This window comes from Pristiophorus japonicus, chromosome 3, assembly GCF_044704955.1.
Source record: "Pristiophorus japonicus isolate sPriJap1 chromosome 3, sPriJap1.hap1, whole genome shotgun sequence".
NCBI classification, from domain to species: Eukaryota; Metazoa; Chordata; class Chondrichthyes; family Pristiophoridae; genus Pristiophorus; species Pristiophorus japonicus.
The window spans coordinates 8,986,084-9,012,820 of NC_091979.1; the positions used below are offsets into that span (position 1 = coordinate 8,986,084).

The following is a 26,737-nucleotide window of genomic DNA, read 5'->3' on the forward strand; positions in this document are numbered from 1 at the left end:
AGGGTGGGTGGGCGATGGGGAATGGGTGGGCGATGGGGAATGGGTGGGGGATGGGGAATGGGTGGGCGATGGAGGATGGGTGGGCGATGGGGAATGGGTGGGCGATGGGGAATGGGTGGGCGATGGGGAGAGGGTGGGCGATGGAGGGTGGGTGGGCGATGGGGAATGGGTGGGCGATGGGGAATGGGTGGGCGATGGGGAGAGGGTGGGCGATGGGGAGAGGGTGGGCGATGGAGGGTGGGTGGGCGATGGGGAATGGGTGGGCGATGGAGGGTGGGGGGGGTGATGGGGAATGGGTGGGCGATGGAGGGTGGGGGGATGGGGAATGAGGGGGCGATGGGGAATGGGTGGGCGATGGAGGGTGGGGGGGGGCGATGGAGGATGGGGGCGATGGGGAATGGGTGGGCGATGGGGAATGGGTGGGCGATGGAGGGTGGGGGGGATGTGGAATGAGGGGGCGATGGGGAATGGGTGGGCGATGGAGGGTGGGGGGGATGGGGAATGAGGGGGCGATGGGGAATGGGTGGGCGATGGAGGGTGGGGGGCGATGGGGAATGGGTGGGCGATGGGGAATTGGTGGGCGATGGAGGGTGGGGGGGATGTGGAATGAGGGGGCGATGGGGAATGGGTGGGCGATGGAGGGTGGGGGGGGCGATGGAGGATGGGGGCGATGGGGAATGGCAGGGTGACAAGGTGCCGATGATGTGGACCCGACTAACTCGTCTCTCCATTCCTCCCAGGTGCCGATTACAACACGAAGTACAGACCCATCACCACCAGCTACGATTACGATGCTCCCCTCTCCGAGGCCGGTGATCCCACCGATAAGTTTCACGCAGTGCGGGATGTGATTAGCAAGGTGAGGCCCGATGACCCTCACACACAGTGCCAGGATGGAGTGACCAATCCGGGGCGCTCTGGGGAGGCAGCGAGACCGGGGAGTGGGTCTGGAGGCTGCGGGTCAGAGGGTAGCTGGGTGGAGGCAACCCGTGGCTCTCCGACCCACACCTCGGCCAATCCTCATTCTGCTGCCACACGTTAGTTACCTCGCACCTTCAATTCTCTCATTTGTAGAGGGAGCTTTACTCTGTATCTAACCCCCTGTACCTGCCCTGGGAGTGTTTGATGGGACAGTGTAGAGGGAGCTTTACTCTGTATCTAACCCCCTGTACCTGCCCTGGGAGTGTTTGATGGGACAGTGTAGAGGGAGCTTTACTCTGTATCTAACCCCCTGTACCTGCCCTGGGAGTGTTTGATGGGACAGTGTAGAGGGAGCTTTACTCTGTATCTAACCCCCTGTACCTGCCCTGGGAGTGTTTGATGGGACAGTGTAGAGGGAGCTTTACTCTGTATCTAACCCCGTGCTGTACCTGCCCTGGGAGTGTTTGATGGGACAGTGTAGAGGGAACTTTACTCAGTATCTAACCCCGTGCTGTACCTGCCCTGGGAGTGTTTGATGGGACAGTGTAGAGGGAACTTTACTCAGTATCTAACCCCGTGCTGTACCTGCCCTGGGAGTGTTTGATGGGACAGTGTAGAGGGAGTTTTACTCTGTATCTAACCCGTACTGTACCTGCCCTGGGAGTGTTTGATGGGACAGTGTAGAGGGAGCTTTACTCTGTATCTACCCCTGTGCTGTACCTGCCCTGGGAGTGTTTGATGGGACAGTGTAGAGAGAGCTTTACTCTGTATCTAACCCCGTGTACCTGCCCTGGGCCCTGGGAGTGTTTGATGGGACGGTGTAGAGGGAGCTTTACTCTGTATCTAACCCGTGCTGTACCTGCCCTGGGAGTGTTTGATGGGACAGTGTAGAGGGAGCTTTACTCTGTATCTAACCCGTGCTGTACCTGCCCTGAGAGTGTTTGATGGGACGGTGTAGAGGAATGGTATTTAACCCGTCTTGTGACATATTCCAGCTGATGTTCCTTCCTGTTCCTGTTCCTCAGTTTCGAGATGTCCCTATTGGTCCGGTGCCTCCTCCCACTCCGAAGTTCTCCTACGGCCGTGTGACTTTGACAAAGGTACGGGATTGGTCAGTGGTGTGACGCTTGTGGCTCTGTCTCTGTCCTGGTCTGACTGTTGCCTTTTATCTTTCAGTACGGACCACTGCTGGACTTCCTGAAGCTGCTTGCACCAGGCGCACCGGTTAACAGCACCTACCCTTTGACCTTTGAGCAAATGAAACAGGTAGGAGGTCGTCCCAGCATGGTGTCAGACCTAAGGCTGTTACAGGGTTCACTTCTGCTCTGAGCTGACACACACTGGGCACTGTCAGTGCATGGAAAGTGTTGGGATTGTGGTAACTACTAGCAGGTCCAGCGATTTCCCCGCAGGCCAGCCATGGTGGAGCGAAGGATAGGGGGCACAAGAGGCCGGAGTTGTGGGGGATTATCAAGCTCTGGGGCTGGGGGAGGTTGCAGAGATGGGGAGAGGGCGAGGAGGCGATGAGGGATTTGAACACGAGGATGAGAAGTTTAAAATCGAGACGTTGCCGGACCGGGAGCCAATGTCGGCCAACAAGCACCGATGTTCACAGTAATATTTTTGGGGGCGGTTTTCCCCATTGAACGGCTGTGAGCCAGCCGCACAGCTTAAAGGGATCATTGCCGAGCTCGGGGGGATGGCTGAAGAGGAATTGGTGCAAGTTAGGATACGTGACACCTGGGACACTGCCCTGAGGAACTCCTGCGGTGATGTCCTGGGGTTTTGGTGTGCTGGGTATGACTCCAGCCAGTGGAGAGTTTTCCCCCTGATTCCCATTGATTTCAGTTTTACTAGGGCTCCTTGATGCCGCACTCAGTCAAATGCTGCCTTGATGTCAAGGGCAGTCACTCTCACCTCACCTTTAGAATTCAGCTCTTTTGTCCATGTTTGGACCAAGGCTGTAATGAGGTCTGGAGCCGAGTGGTCCTGGCAGAACCCAAACTGAGCATCGGTGAGCAGGTTATTGGTGAGTAAGTGCCACTTGATAGCACTGTCGATGTCACCTTCCATCACTTTGCTGATGATTGAGAGTAGACTGATGGGGCGGTAATTGGCCGGATTGGATTTGTCCTGCTTTATGTGGACAGACATACCTGGGTAGTTTTCCACATTGTCGGGCAGATGCCAGTGTTGTAGCTGTACTGGAACAGTTTGGCTAGAGGCCCGGCTAGTTCTGGAGCACAAGTCTTCAACACGACAACCGGGATGTTGGCGGGGCCCAGAGCCTTTGCTGTATCCGGTGTGTTCAGCCGTTTCTTGATATCACGTGGAGTGAATCGAATTGGCTGAAGACTGGCTTCTGTGATGGTGGGGACTTCAGGAGGAGGCTGATATGGATCATCCATTCGGCACTTCTGGCTGAAGATGGTTGTAAACGCTTCAGCCTTGTCTTTTGGAATCACGTGCTGGGCTCCGCCATCAGCGAGGATGGGGATATTCATGGATCGTCCTCCTCCCTCCCGTTAGTTGTTTAATGATCCACCACCATTCACGACTGGACGTGGCAGGTGGGTGGGGGAAGCAAAGGGAGACTTACAATGGGACTTCAGGGCTAGGGTGGAACGGAGAAGGTCTGTTCGTGGTTAAAGGGGCGGTGGGGAAAGGGAAACAGCTGGATGGATGGTTTCTGACTTGGTGGTGAAGAGCCACTGGAGAAGGTGCAAAAAGATTCTAGGGGCCATAAATATCAGACAGCCACTAATAAATCCAATTGGGAATTCAGGAGAAACCAGAGGTGCTTAGAATATGGAACTCGCTGCCACAGGGAGTGGTTGAAGTGAATAGTATCGATGCATTTAAGGGGAAGCTGGATAAACACATGAGAGAGAAAGGAATAGAAGGATATGTTGATGGGGTGAGATGGAGAGGGGTGGGAGGGGGCTGGTGTGGAGCATAAACCCCGGCACGGACCCGCTGGGCCGAATGGCCTGTTCCTGTGCCGTACATTCTGCGTAAGGAGTCCATGAGCTCCTCACTCTAGAGGTTGGAGATGAGGGGGCAGGAAAGAGGTTAAGGCACAGTAGGTACTGGAGTAATAGTCCTACAGGATGATTGGACCGATTTGGCTGAGGAAACAGGCCTGGCAGATTTAAGACAGAAATAGACAGTTTCTTAAACGATGAGGGGTTATGGAGAGTGGGCAGGGAAGTGGAGCTGAGTATATGATCAGATCAGCATGGGGTTAAAGAAGGCAAATGGCATGTTGGCCTTCATAGCGAGAGGATTTGAGTATAGGAACAGGGAGTGTTACTGCAGTTGTACAGGGCCTTGGTGAGGCCTCACCTGGAATATTGTGTTCAGTTTTGGTCTCCTAATCTGAGGAAGGACGTTCTTGCTATTGAGGGAGTGCAGCAAAGGTTCACCAGATTGATTCCCGGGATGGCAAGACTGACATATGAGGAAAGACCGGATCGACTAGGCTTATATTCACTGGAATTTAGAATAATGAGAGGGGATCTCATAGAAACATATAAAATTCTGACGGGATTGGGCAGGTTAGATGCAGAAAGAATGTTCCCGATGTTGGGGAAGTCCAGAACTAGGGGTCACAGTCTAAGGATAAGTGATAAGCCATTTAGGACCGAGATGAGGAGAAACTTCTTCACTCAGAGAATTGTGAACCTGTGGAATTCTCTACCACAGAAAGTTGTTGAGGCCAGTTCGTTAGATATATTCAAAAGGGAGTTAGATGTGGCCTTTATAGCTAAAGGGATCAAGGGGTATGGAGAGAAAGTAGGAATGGGGTACTGAAGTTGAATGATCAGCCATGATCATATTGAATGGCGGTGCAGGCTCGAAGGGCCAAATGGCCTACTCCTACACCTATTTTCTATGTTTCTATGATCTACTCCTGTCCCTATTTCTTATGTTCTTATCCTGATGTGCTCTAGCCAGAAATGGCGATGAGTGGCCATACCAGGTGTGCACCAGATAACGCTCAATATAAAATGATTGATGGGTGTGGTCCAACGGGTACACTGGACGGAGCCTGGCGTGAGAATGACCTGCTTTTTTGGCGAGGGGGGAGGCGGGGTGGGACAGTGTCCACCTGTTGCTGACCCAGGGACCTGTTTATGTTTCAGTATTTTGGGTTTTTGCTGTATCGCACTGCGCTGCCGCGGACCATCGAGAAACCCACTCCCCTGATGTCAGCATTGAATGGAGTGCATGATCGAGGGTACGTCCTGGTCAACGGGGTGAGTGATGACTGTTTGTCACAGTGACCCTCGACCCCTGCCCCTCACCCTCTACCCTAACCCTTGACCCCATTTAGCAGCCAGCAGTGATAATGGGATGAGTGATGTTTGCTAACCTGTTGCAGGTGTACCGAGGGTTGTTGGAGCGCGACAATATCCTCGCGTTGAACATCACGGGCTGTAAAGGCGATGTGTTGGACATTCTGGTCGAGAACATGGGACGTGTCAACTTTGGAAGCTGCCTGCTGGACCCCAAGGTAAAGGTGTGGACAGAGACTGTGGGATGCATGCAGCATCTGGAGCCTGGGATGGGGGCGAGTGTGGGAGGCAGGTCTGGTCCTGACCCCTGAGGTTTTGGCAGGGTTGTCGCTGGGGCATAGGTCCAGAGGCACCATTTACCCATTTGTGAGTGAGACGTGCTATCCAACTGTGCAGGGCATCGCAGTTAAGCCCACTGTTTTCTAGTGGGGGGGCGATGGTTAGATATCGGTCAGTGAGCAGGAGCCCTCGGTGATCGACTCTGAGTGGGGCTCAGTACCACAGGCCGGGGTTGGAGCCTGGGCCTTTCCTGCTCTGTGTGTGGGGCTCAGCATCAGCTTGGACAGGGCATTAAAAGAACATAACATAAGAAATAGGAGCAGGAGTAGGCCATAAGGCCCCTTGAGCCTGCTCCGCTATTTAATACGGTCATGGCTGATCCGATCATGGACTCGGGTCCACTTCCCCGCCCGCTCCCCATAACCCCTTATTCCCTTATCGTTTATGAAACTGTCTATTTCTGTCTTAAATTTATTCAATATCCCAGATTCCACAGCTCTCTGAGGCAGCGAATTGCAGATTCACAACCCTCTGAGAAAATAAATTTCTCATCTCAGTTTTAAATGGACGGCCCCTTATCCTAAGGTTATGCCCTCTAGTTCTAGTTTCCCCTATCAGAGGAAACATCCTCCCTGCATCAACCTTGTCAACCCCCCTCATGATCTTATACGTTTCGATAAGATCACCTCTCATTCTTCTGAATTCCAATGAGTAGAGGCCCAACCTACTCAACCTTTCTTCATAAGTCAACCCCCTCATCCCCGGAATCAACCTCGTGAACATTCTCTGAACTGCCTCCACAGCGAGTATATCCTTTCGTAAATATAGAAACTGCACGCAGTATTCCAGGTGTGGCCTCACCAATACCTTGTACAGCTGTAACAAGACTGCCCTGCTTTTATACTCCATCACCTTTGCAATAAAGGCCAGGATTCCATTGGCCTTCCTGATCACTTGCTGTACCTGCATACTAACCTTTTGTGTTTCATGCACAAGTACCCCCAGGTCCCGCTGTACTGCAGCACTTTGCAATCTTTCTCCATTTAAATAATAACTTGCTCTTTGATTTTTTTCTGCCAAAGTGCATGACCTCACACTTTCCAACATTATACTCCATCTGCCAAATTCTTGCCCACTCACTTAGCCTGTCTATGTCCTTTTGCAGCCTCTTTATGTCCTCCTCACACATTAACCCTTCCTCCCATCTTTGTATCACCAGCAAACTTGGCTACATTACACTCAGTCCCCTCTAATATAGATTGTAAATAGTTGGGGTTCCAGCACTGATCCCTGCAGCACCCCACTCATTACTGATTGCCAACCAGAGAATGGACCATTTATCCCGACTCTCTTGTTTTCTGTTTGTCAGCCAATCCTCTATCCATGCTAATATATTACCCCCAACCTCGTGAACTTTTATCTTGTGCAGTAAACCTTTTGTGTGGCACCTTGTCAAATGCCTTCTGGAAGTCCAAATACACCACATCCACTGGTTCCCCTTTATCCACCCTGTTTTTTACATCCTCAAAGAATTCCAGCAAATTTGTCAAACATGATTTCCCCTTCATAAATCCATGCTGACTCTGACTGACCGAATTTTGCTTTTCCAAATGTCCTGCTACTGCTTCTTTAATAATGGGCTCCAACATTTTCCCAACCACAGATGTTAGGCTAACTGGTCTATAGTTTCCTGCTTTTTGTCTGCCTCCTTTTTTGAATAGGGGCGTTACATTTCCAGTTTTCCAATCCGCTGGGACCTCCCCAGAATCCAGGGAATTTTGGTAAATTACAACCAATGCATCCACAATCCCTGCAGCCACTTCTCTTAAGACCCTAGGATGTAAGCCATCAGGTCCAGGGATTTATCTGCCTTTAGTCCCATTATCTTACTGAGTCCCACCTCCTTAGTGATTGTGATTGTGTTAAGTTCCTCCCCGCCTATAGCCCCTTGACTATCCACTGTTGGGATATTGTTAGTGTCCTCTACTGTAAAGATTGATACTAAATATTTGTTCAGAGTTTCTGCCATCTCCATGTTCCCCATCACTAATTCCCCGGTCTCGTCCTCTAAGGGACCAACATTTACTTTAGCCACTCTTTTCCTTTTTATATACCTATAGAAATTCTTACTATCTGTTTTTATATTTTGTGCTAGTTTACTTTCATATTCTATCTTCCCTTAATCATTTTTTTAGTCATTCTTTGCTGGCTTTTAAAAGCTTCCCAATCTTCTGTGCTCCCACTAGTTTTGGCCACTTTGTATGCCCTTGTTTTTAATTGGATACCGTCCTTTATTTCTTTAGTTAGCCACGGATGGCTATCTTTTCCCTTGCACCCTTTCCGCCTCACTGGAATATATTTTTCCTGAGAGTTGTGAAAAACCTCTTTAAATGTACACCACTGTTCATCAACCGTCCTACACTTTAATCTATTTTCCCAGTCCACTTTAGCCAACTCTGCCCTCATACCTTCATAGTCTCCTTTATTTAAGTTTAGTACGCTGGTTAGAGATCCAACTTTCTCACCCTCCATCTGAATTTGAAATTCAACCATGCTATGATCACTCATTCCGAGGGGATCCTTGACGAGGAGATTGTTTATTAATCCGACCTCGACCAATTTGATTTGTTCAATCAATATGGAGGTTAAAATCACCCATGATTATTGCTGTTCCCTTTTTACAAGCCCCCACTATTTCCTGGTTTATGCTCCGACCAAGAGTTGCTATTGTTAGGGGGCCTATAGACTACGCCCACCAGTGACTTTTTCCCATTATCTCAGGGTCAGCAGGTTTCAATGGAGCAGAAGATTGACGGAGACCCTGTGTCCCTTTGGTAAGCCTGGGAGTGGCCCGGTGGGTGCCTGGGGTTGGGCTGCCCGGCCCAGTGTCACTGCTATCACTGCCTGTCTCTCTCTTTCTCTTTCCAGGGCCTGGTCAGGAACCTATCACTTGCCACCACCGACCTCACTACGTGGGCCATGTTCTCCTTGGCCATCGATGATGTCATTGGGAGGGGCTGGCCACACTCGGTAGCTCCGGCCCAGCCTCCAGCATCAGCTCTGCCCCCGCCCCCTGCTCATGGCCCCACCTTTTACTATGGATCCTTCGACTCGCCGAAGCCTCAGGACACCTACATCACGCTGCAGGACTGGGCCAAGGTGAGTCCGGATTACAGGAGCTGTAAACACCCTGCCCCACCATTACCCCCTCCGCACGTTCTCCCCTCCCCCCCAACCTCTCCCCTTCCCCCCAACCCCACCCTCTCCCCCCCAACCCCACCCTCTCCCCTTCCCTCCAACCCCACCCTCTCCCCTTCCCTCCAACCCCACCCTCTCCCCTTCCCTCCAACCCCACCCTCTCCCCTTTCCCCCAACCCCACCCTCTCCCCTTCCCCACAACCCCACCCTCTCCCCTTCCCCACCCTCTCCCCTTCCCTCCAACCCCACCCTCTCCCCTTCCCTCTAACCCCACCCTCTCCCCTTCCCCCCAACCCCACCCTCTCCCCTTTCCCCCAACCTCACCCTCTCCCCTTCCCCACACCTCTCCTCCTACCCCAACCCTCTCCCCACACATTCTCCCCGCACCCCAACTCTCCCCGCCTCTCCGTACCCCAAACTTCTCTCCCCCCTCTTTCCCCCCCCCCCTCTTTCCTTCCCCCCCCCTCTTTCTCTCCCTCCACAACCCCACCCCCAGTTGGCAGGTTGGGTACCAGGATGTAGCATTAGAAAGGAGAAAGGGTACACCGGATTGGGAAAGATAGATAGCACTAAAGCAAGAAATAGTGTGGGATTAGGTGGGGTCAGACTAAGAGAGATACAGGATGGTCTAAGGTAGGTTTACAGTGTATGTATGTGAATGTACGAAGCATGATAAACAAGGTTGGTGAGCTGCAGGCACAAATAGCCCCATGGGAATATGATGTTGTGGCGATAACGAAGACCTGGCTCAAAACAGGGAAGGATTGGGTACAAGATATTCCTGGATATAGGGTGTTCGGGAAAGATGGGGAAGGAAAGACTGGAGGTGGTGTGGCAGTACTGGTGAAGGAGAATGTTGCAGAGCTGGAGAGACGAATGTCCTGGAGGGGTCAAGGACGGAATCTATTTGGTAAGAAATAACAGAGGTGCCATTGCACTCCGAGGTCCCAATGAGGGAGGAGGCATTGCTGGATCTGGTTCTACGGAATGAGGTGGGTCAAGTGTCAGCAGGGGAACATTTAGGGAACAGCGATCATAGTATCACAAGGTTTAGATTAGCAGGGAGCAATCTAGAGTAAAAATACTTAATTGGAGGAAGGTAAATTTCAGTGGAATGAGAATGGATCTGACCCGGGTAAATTGGAATCAAAGATTTTCAGGCAAAACTGATGGAACAATGGGCTGCCTTTAAAGAGGAAATAGTTAGGGTACATTCCCATGAAGGGGAAAGGCTGGTAATTAAAGACAGAGCTCCATGGACGACGAAAGAGATAGAGTAAGATGAAAGAAAGACTTGCATTTATATAGCGCCTTTCATGGCCAACAGATGTCTCAAAGTATTTTACAGCCAATGAAGCAATTTGGAGTGGAGTCACTGTTGTAATGTGGGAAATGCAGCAGCGAATTTGCGCACAGCAAGCTCCCACAAATAGCAATGTGTTAATGACCAAATAATCTGTTTTTATGTCCCTCAGTACTGCCCTTCAGACAGCGCGGCTCTCCCTCACTACTGCCCCTCCGACAGTGCGGCGCTCCCTCAGCACTGCCCCTCCGACAGTGCGGCTCTCCCTCAGCACTGCCCCTCCGACAGTGCGGCGCTCCCTCAGTACTGCCCCTCCGACAGTGCGGCGCTCCCTCAGTACTGCCCCTCCGACAGAGCGGCGCTCCCTCCGACAGTGCGGCGCTCCCTCAGTACTGCCCCTCCGACAGTGCAGCTCTCCCTCCGACAGTGCGGCTCTCCCTCCGATAGTGCAGCGCTCCGTCACTACTGCCCCTCCGACAGTGCGGCTCTCCCTCAGTACTGCCCCTCCGACAGAGCGGCGCTCCCTCAGTACTGCCCCTCCGACAGTGCGGCTCTCCCTCACTACTGCCCCTCCGACAGTGCGGCTCTCCCTCAGCACTGCCCCTCCGACAGTGCGGCTCTAACTCTGATATTGCAGCGCTCCGTCACTACTGCCCCTACGACAGTGCGGCGCTCCCTCAGTACTGCCCCTCCGACAGTGCGGCTCTCCCTCAGCACTGCCCCTCCAACAGTGCGGCACTCCCTCAGCACTGCCCCTCCGACAGTGCGGCACTCCCTCCGATATTGCAGCGCTCCCTCACTACTGCCCCTCCGACAGTGCGGCGCTCCTTCAGTACTGCCTCTCCAACAGTGCGGCACTCCTTCTGTACTGCCCCTCCGACAGTGCGGCGCTCCCTCAGTACTGCCCCTCCGACAGTGCGGCACTCCCTCAGTACTTCACTGCAGTCTAGATGTTTTGTGCTTAAGTTCCTGGAGTGGGACTTGAACCCACAACCTTCTGACTCACAGGCGAGTGTGTTACCCACTGATGAAGCAGTAAAAGAGCGTGTATGACAGTCAAGCTGAGAATATATCTGAGATTCAGGCTAAATGTAGAAAGTTCAGAGAAGGTGAAAAAGAAATAAGAGGGGCAAAGAGAGGATAGGATGGCAGCTAACTAAAGACATATAAATAGTCAGAGGGGTGGGGCCGATTTGGGACCAAAAAGGAGACCTACGCATGGAGACAGAGGGTATGGCTGAGGTACTAAATGAATACTTTGCATCTGTCTTCACCAAAGAAGACAATGCTGTCATGGACATAGTGAAGGAGTAGGTAGGGGAGATACTGAATGGGATCAGCATTGATAAAGATGAGGTATTAGAGAGGCTGGCTGAACTTAAAGTAGATAAGTCACCAGGACCGGATGGGATGCATCCTAGAATGCTGAGGGAAGTAAATTGGAAATCGCAGAGGCACTAACTTTAATCTTCCAATCCTCCTTCGATACAGGGGTGGTGCCCGGGGACTGGAGAATTGCAAATGTAACACCCTTGTTCAAAAAAGGCTGTAAGGATAAACCCAACAACTGCAGGCCAGTCAGTTTAATCTCGGTAGTGGGGAAGCTTTTCGAAACAGTAATTGGGAACAAAATTAAGTCAGTTGGACAAGGGTGGATTAATTAAGGAAAGTCAACACGGATTTGTTAAAGGCAAAACGTGTTCACCTGATTGCTTTTTGATGAGGTAACAGAGGGTTGATGAGGGTAATGCGGTTGATGTGGTGTACATGGATTTCCAAGAGGTGTTTGATAAAGTGCCATATAATAGGCTTGCCAGTAAAGTTGAATCCCGTGGAATTAAAGGGACAGTGGCAGCATGCTTAGGGAATTGGCTCAGTGACAGGAAACAGAGAGTAGTGGGGAACGGTTGTTTCTCGGACTGCAGGAAGGTATACAGTGGTGTTCCCCAGGGGCCGGTACTGGGACCACTGCTTTTCTGGATATATATTAATGACTTGGACTTGGGTGTACAGGGCACAATTTCAAACTTTGCAGATGACACTAAACTTGAAAGTATAGTGAACAATGAGGAGGAGAGGCACAGACTTCAGGAAGACATAGACTGGCCAGTGGAATGGGCAGACACATGGCAGATGAAATTTAACACAGAAAAGTGCAGAGTGATATATTTTGGTCAAAAGAATGAGGAGAGACAATATCAACTAAAGGATACAATCCAAAAGGGAGGTGCATGAACAGAGAGACCTGCGGGTATATGGGCATAAATCATTGAAGAGGGCAGGGCAGGTTGAGAAAGCGGTTATAAAAGCTTACGGGATCCTGGGCTTCATAAAGTGAGGCTTCATGAATAGAGCCATAGAGTACAAAAGCAAGGAAGTTATAATGAACCTGTATAAAACACTGGTTCGATTTCAGCTGGAGTATTGTGTCCAATTCTGGGCACCGCACTTTAGGAGGGATGTGCGGAGAATTTGGCGAAATTCAGCTCTTTATTTTTTTTTTGCAGCAGGCCGGAAGCGTTATGTCGCGATGTCCCTCCCCGTCAGTTAAAGGGGAGGGCCGCTGCGAGCTCTGCAGCCACTTTAGTTGCACCCACTGGGCCACCAGGGAGGGTTTTTGGCCGGGCCAGAGGGGGTGCGGGCTGCCTGTTGATGGCGCGGCCGATTCCGTAGCCACCATTGTCGGGCTGACCGGAGTCGGCCGTCAATTAAAATAAATGGCGGTTGTGGCAGTGCGCCCTGCCCAGCCACATGAAGCTTCCCGCCGGGGAAAGCTGTCGGGTGTGCCTGGCGGCTGATTCGTTCCCGCGGGGCAGTTTCCCGAGGGGGCGGGAAGGTGACCGGGGCGGTCCCATACACCGCTGCAAAAAATAATGGTGGGCAACTTTCAAAATGGTGGCCTCTCCACGCTGACAAAGCAGCGAGTCCTTACCGACCGGCTCTTATAGAAAGGGGCAATTTCAGCCCCTGTGATTCTGTAACTCCCTTCCTGCCACTCCGCACTCCAACCCCTCCCCTGTCACTACCGCTCCCCTCCCCCGCCCCCCAAACCCCTCCCATCACTTCCCCCCCCCACCCCCATCCCGGCCACTCCGCACCCCAACCCCTCCCCTGTCACTACCGCTCCCCTCCCCCGCCCCCCAAACCCCTCCCATCACTTCCCCACCCCCACCACTCCGCACCTCAACCCCTCCCGTCACTACCGCTCCCCTCCCCCGCCCCCCAAACCCCTCCACCCCGCACCTCAACCCCTCCCCCGTCACTACCGCTCCCCTCCCCCGCCCCCCAAACCCCTCCCATCACTTCCCCACCCCCACCACTCCGCACCCCAACCCCTCCCCTGTCACTACCGCTCCCCTCCCCCGCCCCCCAAACCCCTCCACCCCTCCCACCCCGGCCACTCCACACCTCAACCCCCCCCCCCCTGCCGTCACTCCCTACCTGTCCTCACGCTCACCTCCCCTCCCCCTCCCCCGTGCCTGGGATTTTGAGCTGACTGTGTCTGGTGTCTCACTCTCCGATCTCCTTTTTAGGGTCAGGTCTGGATCAATGGTTTTAACGTGGGGCGTTATTGGCCGGAGCGAGGACCCCAGCAGACGCTGTATGTGCCCAAGAGCTTTCTGAGCGACAGCTCCGCCAACAACGTGACAGTGCTGGAGTTGGAGAGAGGGCCTGGGAATCCTGCCGTGATATTTCTGGATCACGCGGTCCTGACGTTGAAGACCTAAGGGGGCAGTTGCCGTATAGTTCTCTAGGCTTGCCATCTGTTCAGCTGGAGCAACAGTTAATCTCTCAGCCCCACTGCCAATATTTACACATGCTAAACACGAGGACACAGAGCAACGATTGAATTGTAATCGAGCGGCTGATAAAGCGACAGTGTGGAGCGGCATGCAGCTTACGATTGGGTCTGCACAGCAATGACTGGGGCGGGGCCAGTCCAGGGGCAGAGCAGGTACACAAATGTGCCGACTCCACTCGGGGAAGTCAATCTGATTGCAGAGTTCGGCCTGAGCTCGAACTCTTTCCAAAGATACAAATTTTGTAAATCATTTTTAAAGCAGGTTTCTGATGCAGCATTTTCTTTCGATGCCCAGACAGTTCCATACTGGAATTACACAGAGGACAGAGTGCAAGGAATAGATTCTAGCAATAGTCCGCAGGCACAGACTCTCACTGGGTTACAGCCCCACACACACTGACTCTCACTGGGGTACAGTTCCACACACACTGACTCTCACTGGGGTACAGTCCCACACACACTGACTCTCACTGGGGTACAGTTCCACACACACTGACTCTCACTGTGGTACAGTCCCACACACACTGACTCTCACTGGGGTACAGTCCCACACACACTGACTCTCACTGGGGTACAGTCCCACACACACTGACTCTCACTGGGGTACAGTTCCACACACACTGACTCTCACTGGGTTACAGCCCCACACACACTGACTCTCACTGGGGTACAGTCCCACACACACTGACTCTCACTGGGGTACAGTCCCACACATACTGACTCTCACTGGGTTACAGCCCCCCACACACTGACTCTCACTGAGGTACAGTCCCACACACACTGACTCTCACTGGGGTACAGTCCCACACATACTGACTCTCACTGGGGTACAGCCCCACACACACTGACTCTCACTGGGGTACAGCCCCACACACACTGACTCTCACTGGGGTACAGTCCCACACACACTGACTCTCACTGGGGTACAGTCCCACACATACTGACTCTCACTGGGTTACAGCCCCCCACACACTGACTCTCACTGGGGTACAGTCCCACACACACTGACTCTCACTGGGGTACAGTCCCACACACACTGACTCTCACTGGGGTACAGTTCCACACACACTGACTCTGACTGGGGTACAGTCGCACACACTGACTCTCACTGGGGTACGGGTCCCACACACACACTGACTCTCACTGGGGTACGGGTCCCACACACACACTGACTCTCACTGCGGTACAGTCCCACACACATTGTCTCTCACTGGGGTACGGGTCCCACACACACTGACTCTCACTGGGGTACAGTCCCACACACACTGACTCTCACTGGGGTACAGTCCCACACACACTGACTCTCACTGGGGTACAGTCCCACACACACTGTCTCTCAATGGGGTATGGGTCCCACACACACTGACTCTGACTGGGGTACAGTCGCACACACTGACTCTCACTGGGGTACGTGTCCCACACACACACTGACTCTCACTGGGGTACGGGTCCCACACACACCGACTCTCACTGGGGTACAGTCCCACACACACTGACTCTCACTGGGGTACGGGTCCTACACACACTGACTCTCACTGGGGTACAGTCCCACACACACTGACTCTCACTGGGGTACGGGTCCCACATACACTGACTCTCACTAGGGTACAGTCCCACACACACTGACTCACTGGGGTACAGTCCCACACACACTGACTCTCACTGGGGTACAGTCCCACACACTGACTCACTGGGGTACAGTCCCACACACACTGACTCTCACTGGGTTATGGGTATCACACACACTGACTCTCACTGGGATACAGTCCCACACACACTGACTCTCACTGGGGTACGGGTCCCACACACACCGACTCTCTGGGATACAGTCCCACACACACTGTCTCTCACTGGGGTATGGGTCCCACACACTGACTCTCACTGGGGTACAGTCCCACACACACCGACTCTCTGGGATACAGTCCCACACACACTGACTCTCACTGGGGTACGGGTCCCACACACACTGACTCTCACTGGGATACAGTCCCACACACACTGTCTCTCACTGGGGTACGGGTCCCACACACACCGACTCTCTGGGATACTGTCCCACACACACTGACTCTCAATGGGGTACAGTCCCACACACACTGACTCTCACTGGGGTACAGTCCCACACACACTGACTCTCACTGGGATACGGGTCCCACACACACCGACTCTCTCTGGGATACAGTCCCACACACACTTGACTATCTTCTGTTAGCTTGCCGAATCAACTCCTCCAGTGTGGGTCTGCTTGGGGCGAGGAGTTTGCCCATCAAAGCGGAGCCTAGCCTCGCCCACATGGAGTCTCTGGACAGTGAACAGGAGCACGGATCGGCCCGGCATCTCCGAATGCAAAGCTAATTGCAGCAGCATTGTAATCCTGCCTGAGATGAGCAGAGAGGGGGGATAGAGTCTGGGATGTTCCCTGTCTGTGGGGCTCAGTCCCTCAGCCTTGGTCCCCAGGCACCGAGTATCTGGAGCTTGCCGTAAGGTGTGAGGAAGGAGTTACCGTGATGGTGTGGGGTTCTGGTTTACTGTGACCCTTCGACAGACCTCGGGACTGACCAACCCCCGCACAAACCCCTGTCTCCTGGTACACTCCTGTCATTAGACATGCATTGATGACTTAATTACAGACCAATCACAAAAGGAAGATGGTGTCATGTGATCTCCCTTGTATTGTATAAGTTTCAGTAAATAACCAGCACAATGAAGGCAACTTTATTAAATTAAACTCTTACAGCGCCTGTCCGAAACTCCAGACGGCCCAAACGCTTTTTGAAGTGTGGTCACTGTTGTAATGTAGGAAACGCAGCAGCCATATTGCGCACAGCAAGCTCCCACAAACAGCAACGTGATACTGAGCAGATAATGTGATTTTTTTTTGAGTGAACTTGCTTGAGGGATAAATATTGGCCCCAGAACACTGGGGAGAACTCCCCTGCTCGTTCGCCTGAGGGCAGACATAGCCTCGACATACTCGGAATAAAGGTTATGCAGATGGGCAAAGTGGGGAGCATGTTGCCAAATGTGCCCAGGAGCTTTCTAGGGCAGCCTGTTGCTGGTCCAAAGGGGGAAACAGAGCTCGATTTATTTCTGGGGAATGAAGTACTACAATGAGTAGAGGCCCAACTCCCTCAACCTTTCCTCATAAATCAACCCCCTCATCTCCGGAATCAACCGAGTGAACCTTCTCTGAACAGCCTCCAATGCAAATATATCCTTCCTTAAATACAGAGACCAAAACTGTACGCAGTACTCCAGGTGTGGCCTCACCAATACCCTGTACAGTTGTAGCAGGACTTCTCTTCTTTTATACTCTAACCCCCCCCTTGTAATAAAGGCCAACATTCCATTGGCCTTCCTGATCACTTGCTGTACCTGCGTACTAACTTTTTGTGTTTCATGCACAAGGACCCCCAGTATCTGTACTGCAGCACTTTGCAATTTTTCTCCATTTAAATTATAATTTGCTTTTCTATTTTTTCTGCCAAAGTGGATAACCTCACATTTTCCTACATTATACTCCATCGGCCAAATTTTTGCCCAATCACTGAGCCTGTCTACATCCTTTTGCAGATTTTTTTGTGTCCTCCTCACAATTTGCTTTCCCATCCACCTTTGTATCATCAGCAAACTTGGCTACATTACACTCGGTCCCTTCATCCAAGTCATTAATATAGATTGTAAATAGTTGAGGACCCAGCACTGATCCCTGCGGCACCCCACTAGTTACTGTTTGCCATTTAGCCCGACTCTCTGTTTTCTGTTAGTTAGCCAATCCTCTATCCGTACGAATATATTAGTGTGTGACATCTGGAATCTGGAAACCTCGGGACCGAAGCCATTCCGGATATTTCCAGATTTAGGAACGTCTTTGCCTGGGCCGATGGAGGGAGGTGGGAGGGATGTTGGTCGGGCCACGGGGGTCGGGGGGAGGACATTAAAGTTCCCCACCCAGAGTACACTCTGTGCCCTTGCTACCCTCAGTGCTTCTTCCAAGTGGTGTTCACCATGGAGGGAGTACTGATTGATCAGCTGAGGGAGGGCGGTAGGTGGTAATCAGCAGGAGGTTTCCTTGCCCAGGCTGGACCTAAAGCCATGAGACTTCATGGGATCCAGAGTCAATGTTGAGGACTCCCAGGGCCACTCCCTCCCGCCTGTACACCACTGAGCCACCACCTCGGGTGGGTCTGTCCTGCCGGTGGGACATTGGCTGAAAGGTATGATTCTGTGAGTATGACTGTGTCAGGCTGTTGCTTGACCAGTCTGTGGGACAGCTCTCCCAAGTTTAGCACAAGTCCCCAGATGTTGGTGAGGAGGATGTTGGAGGGTCGACTGGGCTGGGTGTGCCGTTCGAAGCTGGTGTCGAGGTTGATGCCGGGTGGTCCAATCGGTTTTATTCTTACTGTTTTTCACAGTAGTTTGTTACAATTGAATGACTTGCCGGGCCATTTCAGAGGACAGGTAAGAGTCAACCACATTGCTGTGGGTCTGGAGTCACATATAGGCCAGACCGGGTAAGGACGGCAGATTTCCTTCCCTAAAGGACATTAGTGAACCCGACGGGTTGTTATGTCAATCCAATAGTTTCATGGGCACCACTGATAAAAGCTTTTATTTTAGATTTATATAATTAACTGAATTTAAATTCCTCATTTGATTTGAACTCATGTCTCTGGATTATTAGTCCAGTAACCTAAACACTATACTATTCCTACATGACAAATGTGAGTGTTTGTTTGATTGGATCAAGGCGTTTGCAGGAGAGGTGGTGCTGGGATTTCCGTGTGTGAGGATACACTGGGAGGGGCGAGAGGGTCATTACAGCAACAGAAACGCAAGGCTCCACTCCAGCATTCACTCGTGTCTTTTTATTAAATGTTGAATCACAGCAAACCTCTGGTAAATACCCCATCGCAGACACACTCCAGGTAACACAGTCAGGGACACTGCTGTGTGCGGGAGAATCGGAGTGTGAGCCACTGCCCTACTCCTGCCCCCAATCACCAGCAATGGGTCGCGCTACTTCCACTGATCAGCACTGTGTGTGCGAGGGAAGGAGCAGCTGACTGACTCTTGGCCGGGGGGGGGGGGTCGGGGGGTCAGGCTGGTGGGGGTGGTGTCGGGGGTCTGCCGCTCCCCCACAAAGCTCTGTGGCTGAGATCTCCACATTGCCCCGTTTCCCTACAACAAATGTGACTGCGTGCCAGAGTGTGGGTGAGACCAGCTCACTCGGTACAGGCTGGGCCCTCCCTGCTGTGTGTGTTGTGGGGGGGGGGGGGGCTCGGTCTTTCCCCCGATGCCGTTGGTGGACAAGAGCAGCTCGGGAAGATTCCCCCCTCCCCAAGGGGCTGAGGTCAGTGTGACGCTGGACCCTGCGGCCTCCTGCTGTGTCGGGCACTTTGGCCGTCTGTCGGTCACACGTGGCGGTCCATCAGACACAGGCGGCAGTTCTCCCTCTCTCCCTCCAGTGATCGGTTTCCAGCGAGTCTCTCACGGCCTCTGTTGTTTCCTGTGCTCCTGAAGGCAGTGAGTGGTGCAAAAGGTGTAATCCAGGTACTCGAAGGGGACTCTGTCCAAAGCTTGTCCACACAGCCAGCAGCGCCTGCCGAGAGGAAGCAGCAACAATCCAGTCACTGCCACACTGCCCAGCAGCCCAGCTCACCACAAACAGCAATCCGCAAACACCCACCCCTCACAGCCGCTGCATCGCCCTTCCCTCACCAACATCACTTCATCCCTCCAACAAACCCCTCGCTGAAATGACCCAGGTCTGAGTTAGAGGCTGAGGTTAATGGAGGGATTCATGGGGGTTTATATATAGAACAACAGATACCCGGGAGTGAGTTACAGGCCAGAATCTAATCGAGGGGTTCGGGGGGGTTTATATATAGAATAACGGATACCCGGGAGTGAGTTACAGGCCAGAATCTAATCGAGGGGTTCGGGGGGTTTATATATAGAATAACAGATACCCGGGAGTGAGTTACAGGCTGGAATCTAATCGAGGGGTTCGGGAGTTTATATATAGAATAACAGATACCCGGGAGTGAGTTACAGGCCAGAATCTAATCGAGGGGTTCGGGGTTTATATATAGAATAACAGATACCCGGGAGTGAGTTACAGGCTGGAATCTAATCGAGGGGTTCGGGGGTTTATATATAGAACAACAGATACCCGGGAGTGAGTTACAGGCCAGAATCTAATCGAGGGGTTCCGGGGTTTAAATATAGAACAACAGATACCCGGGAGTGAGTTACAGGCTGGAATCTAATCGAGGGGTTCGGGGGGTGGGGGGGGTTATATATATAGAATAACGGATACCCGGAAGTGAGTTACAGGCTGGGATCCAATCGAGGGGTTCGGGGGTTTATACATAGAATAATGGACACCTGGGAGTGAGTTACAGGCTGGAATCTAATCGAGGGGTTCGGGGGGGTTTATATATAGAATAACGGATACCCGGGAGTGAGTTACAGACTGGAATCTAATCGAGGGGTTCGGGAGGTTGAAATATAGAACAACAGATACCCAGAAGTGAGTTACAGGCTGGAATCTAATCGAGGGGTTCAGGGGGGTTTATATATAGAATAACGGATACCCGGAAGTGAGTTACAGGCTGGAATCTAATCGAGGGGTTCGGGAGGTTGAAATATAGAATAACAGATACCCGGGAGTGAGTTACAGGCTGGAATCTAATCGAGGGGTTCGGGGGGGTTTATATATAGAATAACGGATACCCAGAAGTGAGTTACAGGCTGGAATCTAATCGAGGGGTTCGGGGGGGTTTATATATAGAATAACGGATACCCGGGAGTGAGTTACAGGCTGGAATCTAATCGAGGGGTTCAGGGGGTTTATATATAGAATAACAGATACCCAGGAGTGAGTTACAGACTGGAATCTAATCGAGGGGTTCAGGAGGTTTATATATAGAATAACAGATACCCGGGAGTGAGTTACAGGCTGGAATCTAATCGAGGGGTTCGGGGGGTTTATATATAGAATAACAGATACCCGGGAGTGAGTTACAGGCTGCAAACTAATCGAGGGGTTCGGGGGGTTTATATATAGAATAACAGATACCCGGGAGTGAGTTACAGGCTGGAATCTAATCGAGGGGTTCGGGAGTTTATATATAGAATAACAGATACCCGGGAGTGAGTTACAGGCTGGGATCTAATCGAGGGGTTCGGGGGGGGGGGGGTATATATATAGAATAACGGGGTTCTCATTACCTGATGTCACGGCTCGTACCGTTGTTGACCAACTGTTGGGCAAAGCGTTTCTCTGCAGCCAGAGCCCGCTGGAAGAAAGCAGTGTGATCGTGAATCACTCAGCACCCTGACATTGTTAGTCTCCGCAATCCCTCGGCTCCACGCTCTGTGGGCTGCGAGCCTTCACCCCCCCCACCGCCCCGCTCCCTCCCTGCCAGACCGCATCCCGTCCTCACCTGGTCCGAGTCGGACAGTGGACACGGATCAGAGACGGGGTCGAGGCCAGTTTCAGGGTCTGAGCAGAGAGTCACCACTCGGCCCAGACTGGGGATGGAGCATCAGATCATCCTGCCCTGTGCGATTCATCTCTCCCTCACTCCCCCCTCTCCCCCAGTCCCTCCCTCCCCCCTCACACTCTACCTCACTCCCCCCTCACACTCTACCTCACTCCCCCCTCCCCCCTCACACTCTACCTCACTCCCCCCTCCCCCCTCACACTCTACCTCACTCCCCCCTCACACTCTACCTCACTTCCCCCTCCCCCCTCACACTCTACCTCACTCCCCCCTCCCCCCTCACACTCTACCTCACTCCCCCTCCTCTCTCTCATTCCCCCCTGACTCACCCACCTCCCCTTCTCTCTCTCACTCCCCTCCTACCTTCTCTCATTCACTCCCTCATTCCCCCCCTCCTACCTTCTCACTCACTCCCCCCTCCCTCACTGCCCTGCTACCTTCTCTCTCACATTCACTCACCCACCATCCCTCACTCGCCCCATCCCCCACACTCCCTCCTACCTTTTCTCTCTCACTCACTCCCCCATCCCTCACTCCCCCCTCCACTTTTCTCTCTACCTCACTACTCCTGCCCCCTTCCCCCCTCTCCTCCTCACTCCGCTTCCCCATCTCTCTCCCCCTCACTCCTCCCTCTCCTCTCACTCCCCCTCCCTCCCTCACTGCCCTCCTACCTTCTCTCTCTCACTCACTCCCTCCCCCTCCCTCACCCCCCCCACCTTCTCTCTCAGTCACCCCTCCTACTTTCTCTCTTTCACTCTCCCCCATCCTTCACTGCCCTCCTACCTTCTCTCTCTCACTCACTTCCCCCCCCACCCCACCTTATCTCTCTCACTCATTCCCCCTCCTACCTTCTCTCACTCACTCCCCCCTCCCTCACCCCCCCTCCTACCTTCTCTCTCTCACTCCCCCCTCCTACCTTCTCTCACTCACTTCCCCCCACCTTATCTCTCACTCACTCCCTCCCCCTCCCACCTTCTCTTTCACTCTCCCCTCCCTCACTCCCCCTCCTACCTTCTCTCCCTCACTCAATCTCCACCTCCCCCCACTCACTCCCCCCTCCCTCACTCACTCCCCACCTCTCTCTCACTCACTCCCCCCCCCCGACCTTACTGCCCTCCTACCTTCTCTCTCTCACTCATGGCCGAGTATCTTTTCCTCTCAATCTCCTCCTCTTCCAATCGCTGTTTTTGTTTCTTCTGTTCTTTCTCCCTCAGTTTCTTCGCCGCTTTCTGAGCTCGTTTCTTCTCCGCTTTTTCCGACTCGATTTCAGAGGTTAAGGGAGCAGAAATCTGCAGAAAAACCATGACCCCAGAAAACAGTGTTACTGGGTATAACCAACCCTCAGATAATAACACAGAGTTACTGGGTATAACCAACCCCCAGATAATAACACACAGTTACTGGGTATAACCAACCCCCAGATAATAACACACAGTTACTGGGTATAACCCCCTAGATAATAACACACAGTTACTGGGTATAACCAACCCCCAGATAATAACACAGTTACTGGGTATAACCCTCAGATAATAACACACGGTTACTGGGTATAACCAACCCCCAGATAATAACACACAGTTACTGGGTATAACCCTCCCCCTATATAACACACAGTTACTGGGAATAACCCCAGATAATAACACAGTTACTGGGTATAACCCCCTAGGTAATAACACAGTTACTGGGTATAACCAACCCCCAGATAATAACACACAGTTACTGGGTATAACCCCCAGATAATAACACACGGTTACTGGGTATAACCACCGAGATAATAACACAGTTACTGGGTATAACCAACCCCCAGATAATAACACACAGTTACTGGGTATAACCCTCCCCCATATAATAACACACAGTTACTGGGAATAACCTCAGATAACACAGTTACTGGGTATAACCCCCAGATAATAACACACAGTTACTGGGTATAACTAACCCCCAGATAATAACACACAGTTACTGGGTATAACCCCAGATAATAACACACAGTTACTGGGTATAACCCCCAGATAATAACACACGGTTACTGGGTATAACCCCCAGATAATAACACACAGTTACTGGGTATAACCCCCCGATATAATAACAGTTACTGGGTATAAAGGGAGAAAGGGATAGACCGAGTAATTAAAGGCCAGTCAGTCTAACCTCAGTGGTGGGAAAATTATACGAAAAATCCTGAGGGACAAGATTTAAAGCAGAACGTCTTTGCTCTTGTATTCCATGCCTCAACTAATAAAGGCAAGTGTTCCATATCTCTTCATTTAGAAAGATATGGATTAATCAAGGACAGTCAGCACGGATTTGTCAAGGGAAGGTCGTGTCTGACTAACTTGATTGAATTTATCGAGGAGGTAAGAAGGAGGGTCGATGAGGATAGTGTATATGATGTAGTGTATGTGGATTTTAGCAAGGCCTTGATAAGGTCCCCATTGGCGGACTGGTCACGAAGGTTAAGGCCCATGGGATCCAGGGCTAAGTGACAAGTTGGATCCAAAATTGGCTCAGAGGCAGGGAGCAAAGGGTAATGGTTGATGGGTGTTTTTGTGACTGGAAGGCTGTTTCCAGTGGGATTCTGCAGGGCTCAGTGCTGGGTCCCTTGCTTTTTGTGGTGTATATCAATGACTTGGACTTGAATGTTGGGAGCATGATTAAGAAGTTTGCAGATGAAACTAAAATAGGCTGTGTGGTTGATAATGAAGAAGAAAGCTGTAGACGGCAGGAAGATATCGATGAACTGGTCAGGTGGGCAGATCAGTGACAAATGGAATTCAATTCGGATAAGTGTGAGGTAATGCATTTGGGGAGGGCTAACAAGGCAAGGGAATACACATTAAATGGTAGGACACTGAGAAGTGTAGAGGAACAGAGGGACCTGGGAGTGCAGGTCCACAGATCCCTGAAGGTAGCAGGCCAGGTAGATAAGGTGGTTAAGAAGGCATGTGGAATACTTGCCTTTATTAGTTGAGGCAGGGAATACAAGAGCAGGGGGTTATGTTTGAACTGTATAAAACACTGGTTAGGCCACAGCTGGAGTACTGCGTGCAGTTCTGGTCACCACATTGCAGGAAAGATGTGATTGCACTGGAGAGGGTACAGAGGAGATTTACGAGGATGTTGCCTGGACTGGAGAATTTTGGGCTATAAGAAAAGATTGGAGGTGTTGGGTCTGTTTTCTTTGGAACAGAGGAAGCTGAGGGGAGACCTGATTGAGGTGTATAAAATTATGAGGGGCCTGGATAGAGTGGATAGGAAGGACCTGTTTCCTCTGGAAGAGGGGTCAACAACCAGGGGTGATAGATTCAAAGTATTTGGTTGGAGGTATAGAGGAGATACAAGGGGAAATGTTTTCACCCAGAGGGTGATGGGGGTCTGGAACTCACTGCCTGAAAGGGTGGTAGAGGCAGAAACCCTCACCACATTTAAAAAGTACTTGGATGTGCACCTGAAGTGCCGTAACCTACAGGGCTACGGATCTAGAGCTAGAAAGTGGGATTAGGCTGGGTAGCTCTTGGTCGGCCGGCGCGGACACAATGGGCCGAAATGGCCTCCTTCCGTGCTGTAAATTTATTTAATTCTATGTTCAACCCCCGCCCCCCCCCCCCAATATAATAACAGTGTTACTGGGTATAACCCTCCACTCTCCATTATATAATCACAGTTCACTGGGTATGCGACTCCCCTGCCCCCCCCCCCCCCCAAATGTCCAGTTCCATTGGACTACCCTCATTTGCTCCATTCCTATAGCCAGAACTCCCTATCCTACTGCACCCCCCCCACCCCAGCTCCCCCACATCCCATCCCGTTATTCCCCATTGGTCCCTCTCATAGAAACATAGAAACATAGAAAATAGGTGCAGGAGTAGGCCATTCGGCCCTTCTAGCCTGCACCGCCATTCAATGAGTTCATGGCTGAACATTCAACTTCAGTACCCCATTCCTGCTTTCTCGCCATACCCCTTGATCCCCCTAGCAATAAGGACCTCATCTAACTCCTTTTTGAATATATTTAGTGAATTGGCCTCAACAACTTTCTGTGGTAGAGAATTCCACAGGTTCACCACTCTCTGGGTGAAGAAGTTCCTCCGCATCTCGGTCCTAAATGGCTTACCCCTTATCCTTAGACTGTGACCCCTGGTTCTGGACTTCCCCAACATTGGGAACATTCTTCCTGCATCTAACCTGTCTAACCCCGTCAGAATTTTATATGTTTCTATGAGGTCCCCTCTCATTCTTCTGAACTCCAGTGAATACAAGCCCAGTTGATCCAGTCTTTCTTGATAGGTCAGTCCCGCCATCCCGGGAATCAGTCTGGTGAACCTTCGCTGCACTCCCTCAATAGCAAGAATGTCCTTCCTCAGGTTAGGAGACCAAAACTGTACACAATACTCCAGGTGTGGAGTACTGCCCCTCCTGTGCCCCCTCCGCCCCCCTCACCCCCAGGGCCCCTCTCCCACTGCCCCCCCAACCCCGGCTCCCCCAATTCCCATCCCACTTCTCCCCCCCCCCCCCCATCGGTCCCACTCCCGCTCTCCCCCTCCGGCCCTCCGCCGGCTACTGATTGGTTCCCCGCAGCACCCGAGCACCCAGCACTGCCGACCTCTCCCTCAACCTGCTCTGTGCAGCACTCTGGTGATGGGAATCAGTCCAAGGTTGATGTTTTCGTGGCTTCTTTGCTTTTACCTGTGCTTTTGTGTAGTCGTACCTCCCTGGGTGGTCCGCCATGTATCGGCGAAACTCGTTCCTTGTCTGCTTGTCAGCAGAGACAGCGTAAGGTGATTGACCCCGTTTATCCCTGTAAAAAACACACTTGTAAATAGATCCCGTAAACACACTCGCACAGACCCTGTAAACACACACTCGCAAACTGAAGCCCTGTAGACACACACTGGTAAAGAGACTCCCAGAAATATGACATAAATGGGCGGCAGTTCCCTGGATCAATGGTTCAGAATTCATACAGCCCCTCCGACAGTGCGGTGCTCCCTCAGCACTGCCCCTCCGACAGTGCAGCGCTCCCTCAGCACTGCCCCTCTGACAGTGCGGCGCTCCCTCAGCACTGCCCCTCCGACACTGCGGCGCTCCCTCAGTACTGCCCCTCCGACAGTGCGGCGCTCCCTCAGCACTGCCCCTCCGACAGTGCGGCGCTCCCTCAGTACTGCCCCTCCGACAGTGCGGCGCTCCATCAGTACTGCCCCTCCGACAGTGCGGCGCTCTCTCAGTACTGCCTCTCCGACAGTGCGGCGCTCCCTCAATACTGCCCCTCCGACAGTGCGGCGCTCCCTCAGTACTGCCTCTCCGACAGTGCGGCGCTCCTTCAGTACTGCCCCTCCGACATTGCGGCGCTTCCTCAGTACTGCCCCTCCGACAGTGCGGCGCTCTGCTCTGGAGCGGGGCTTGAACCCACGGCCTTCAGGCTCAGGCG

General features: G+C 52.3%; 2 protein-coding genes across 6 annotated transcripts in view; one reads left to right on the plus strand and one right to left on the minus strand.

Annotated features, from left to right (window-relative positions):
• glb1l (galactosidase, beta 1-like) overlaps positions 1-16,554 on the plus strand; it is a 329,883-nt gene extending 313,329 nt beyond the window's left edge. For all 3 annotated transcript variants that reach the window (XM_070875176.1, XM_070875177.1, XM_070875178.1), the window contains 7 exons: positions 741-859; positions 1,947-2,021; positions 2,098-2,187; positions 5,067-5,180; positions 5,306-5,437; positions 8,427-8,657; positions 13,533-16,554. In XM_070875176.1, the coding sequence (XP_070731277.1) occupies positions 741-859; positions 1,947-2,021; positions 2,098-2,187; positions 5,067-5,180; positions 5,306-5,437; positions 8,427-8,657; positions 13,533-13,727 (956 nt within the window). In that variant the 3' untranslated portion in view covers positions 13,728-16,554. The remainder of the gene's footprint in view (positions 1-740; positions 860-1,946; positions 2,022-2,097; positions 2,188-5,066; positions 5,181-5,305; positions 5,438-8,426; positions 8,658-13,532) is intronic.
• Positions 16,555-18,651: 2,097 nt separating this feature from the next.
• ankzf1 (ankyrin repeat and zinc finger peptidyl tRNA hydrolase 1) overlaps positions 18,652-26,737 on the minus strand; it is a 70,528-nt gene continuing 62,442 nt past the window's right edge. For all 3 annotated transcript variants that reach the window (XM_070875174.1, XM_070875173.1, XM_070875175.1), the window contains 4 exons: positions 25,996-26,107; positions 22,431-22,598; positions 21,035-21,102; positions 18,652-19,400 (listed from right to left, as the gene is read on the minus strand). In XM_070875174.1, coding sequence (XP_070731275.1) covers positions 19,289-19,400; positions 21,035-21,102; positions 22,431-22,598; positions 25,996-26,107 — 460 coding nt within the window. In that variant the 3' untranslated portion in view covers positions 18,652-19,288. The remainder of the gene's footprint in view (positions 19,401-21,034; positions 21,103-22,430; positions 22,599-25,995; positions 26,108-26,737) is intronic.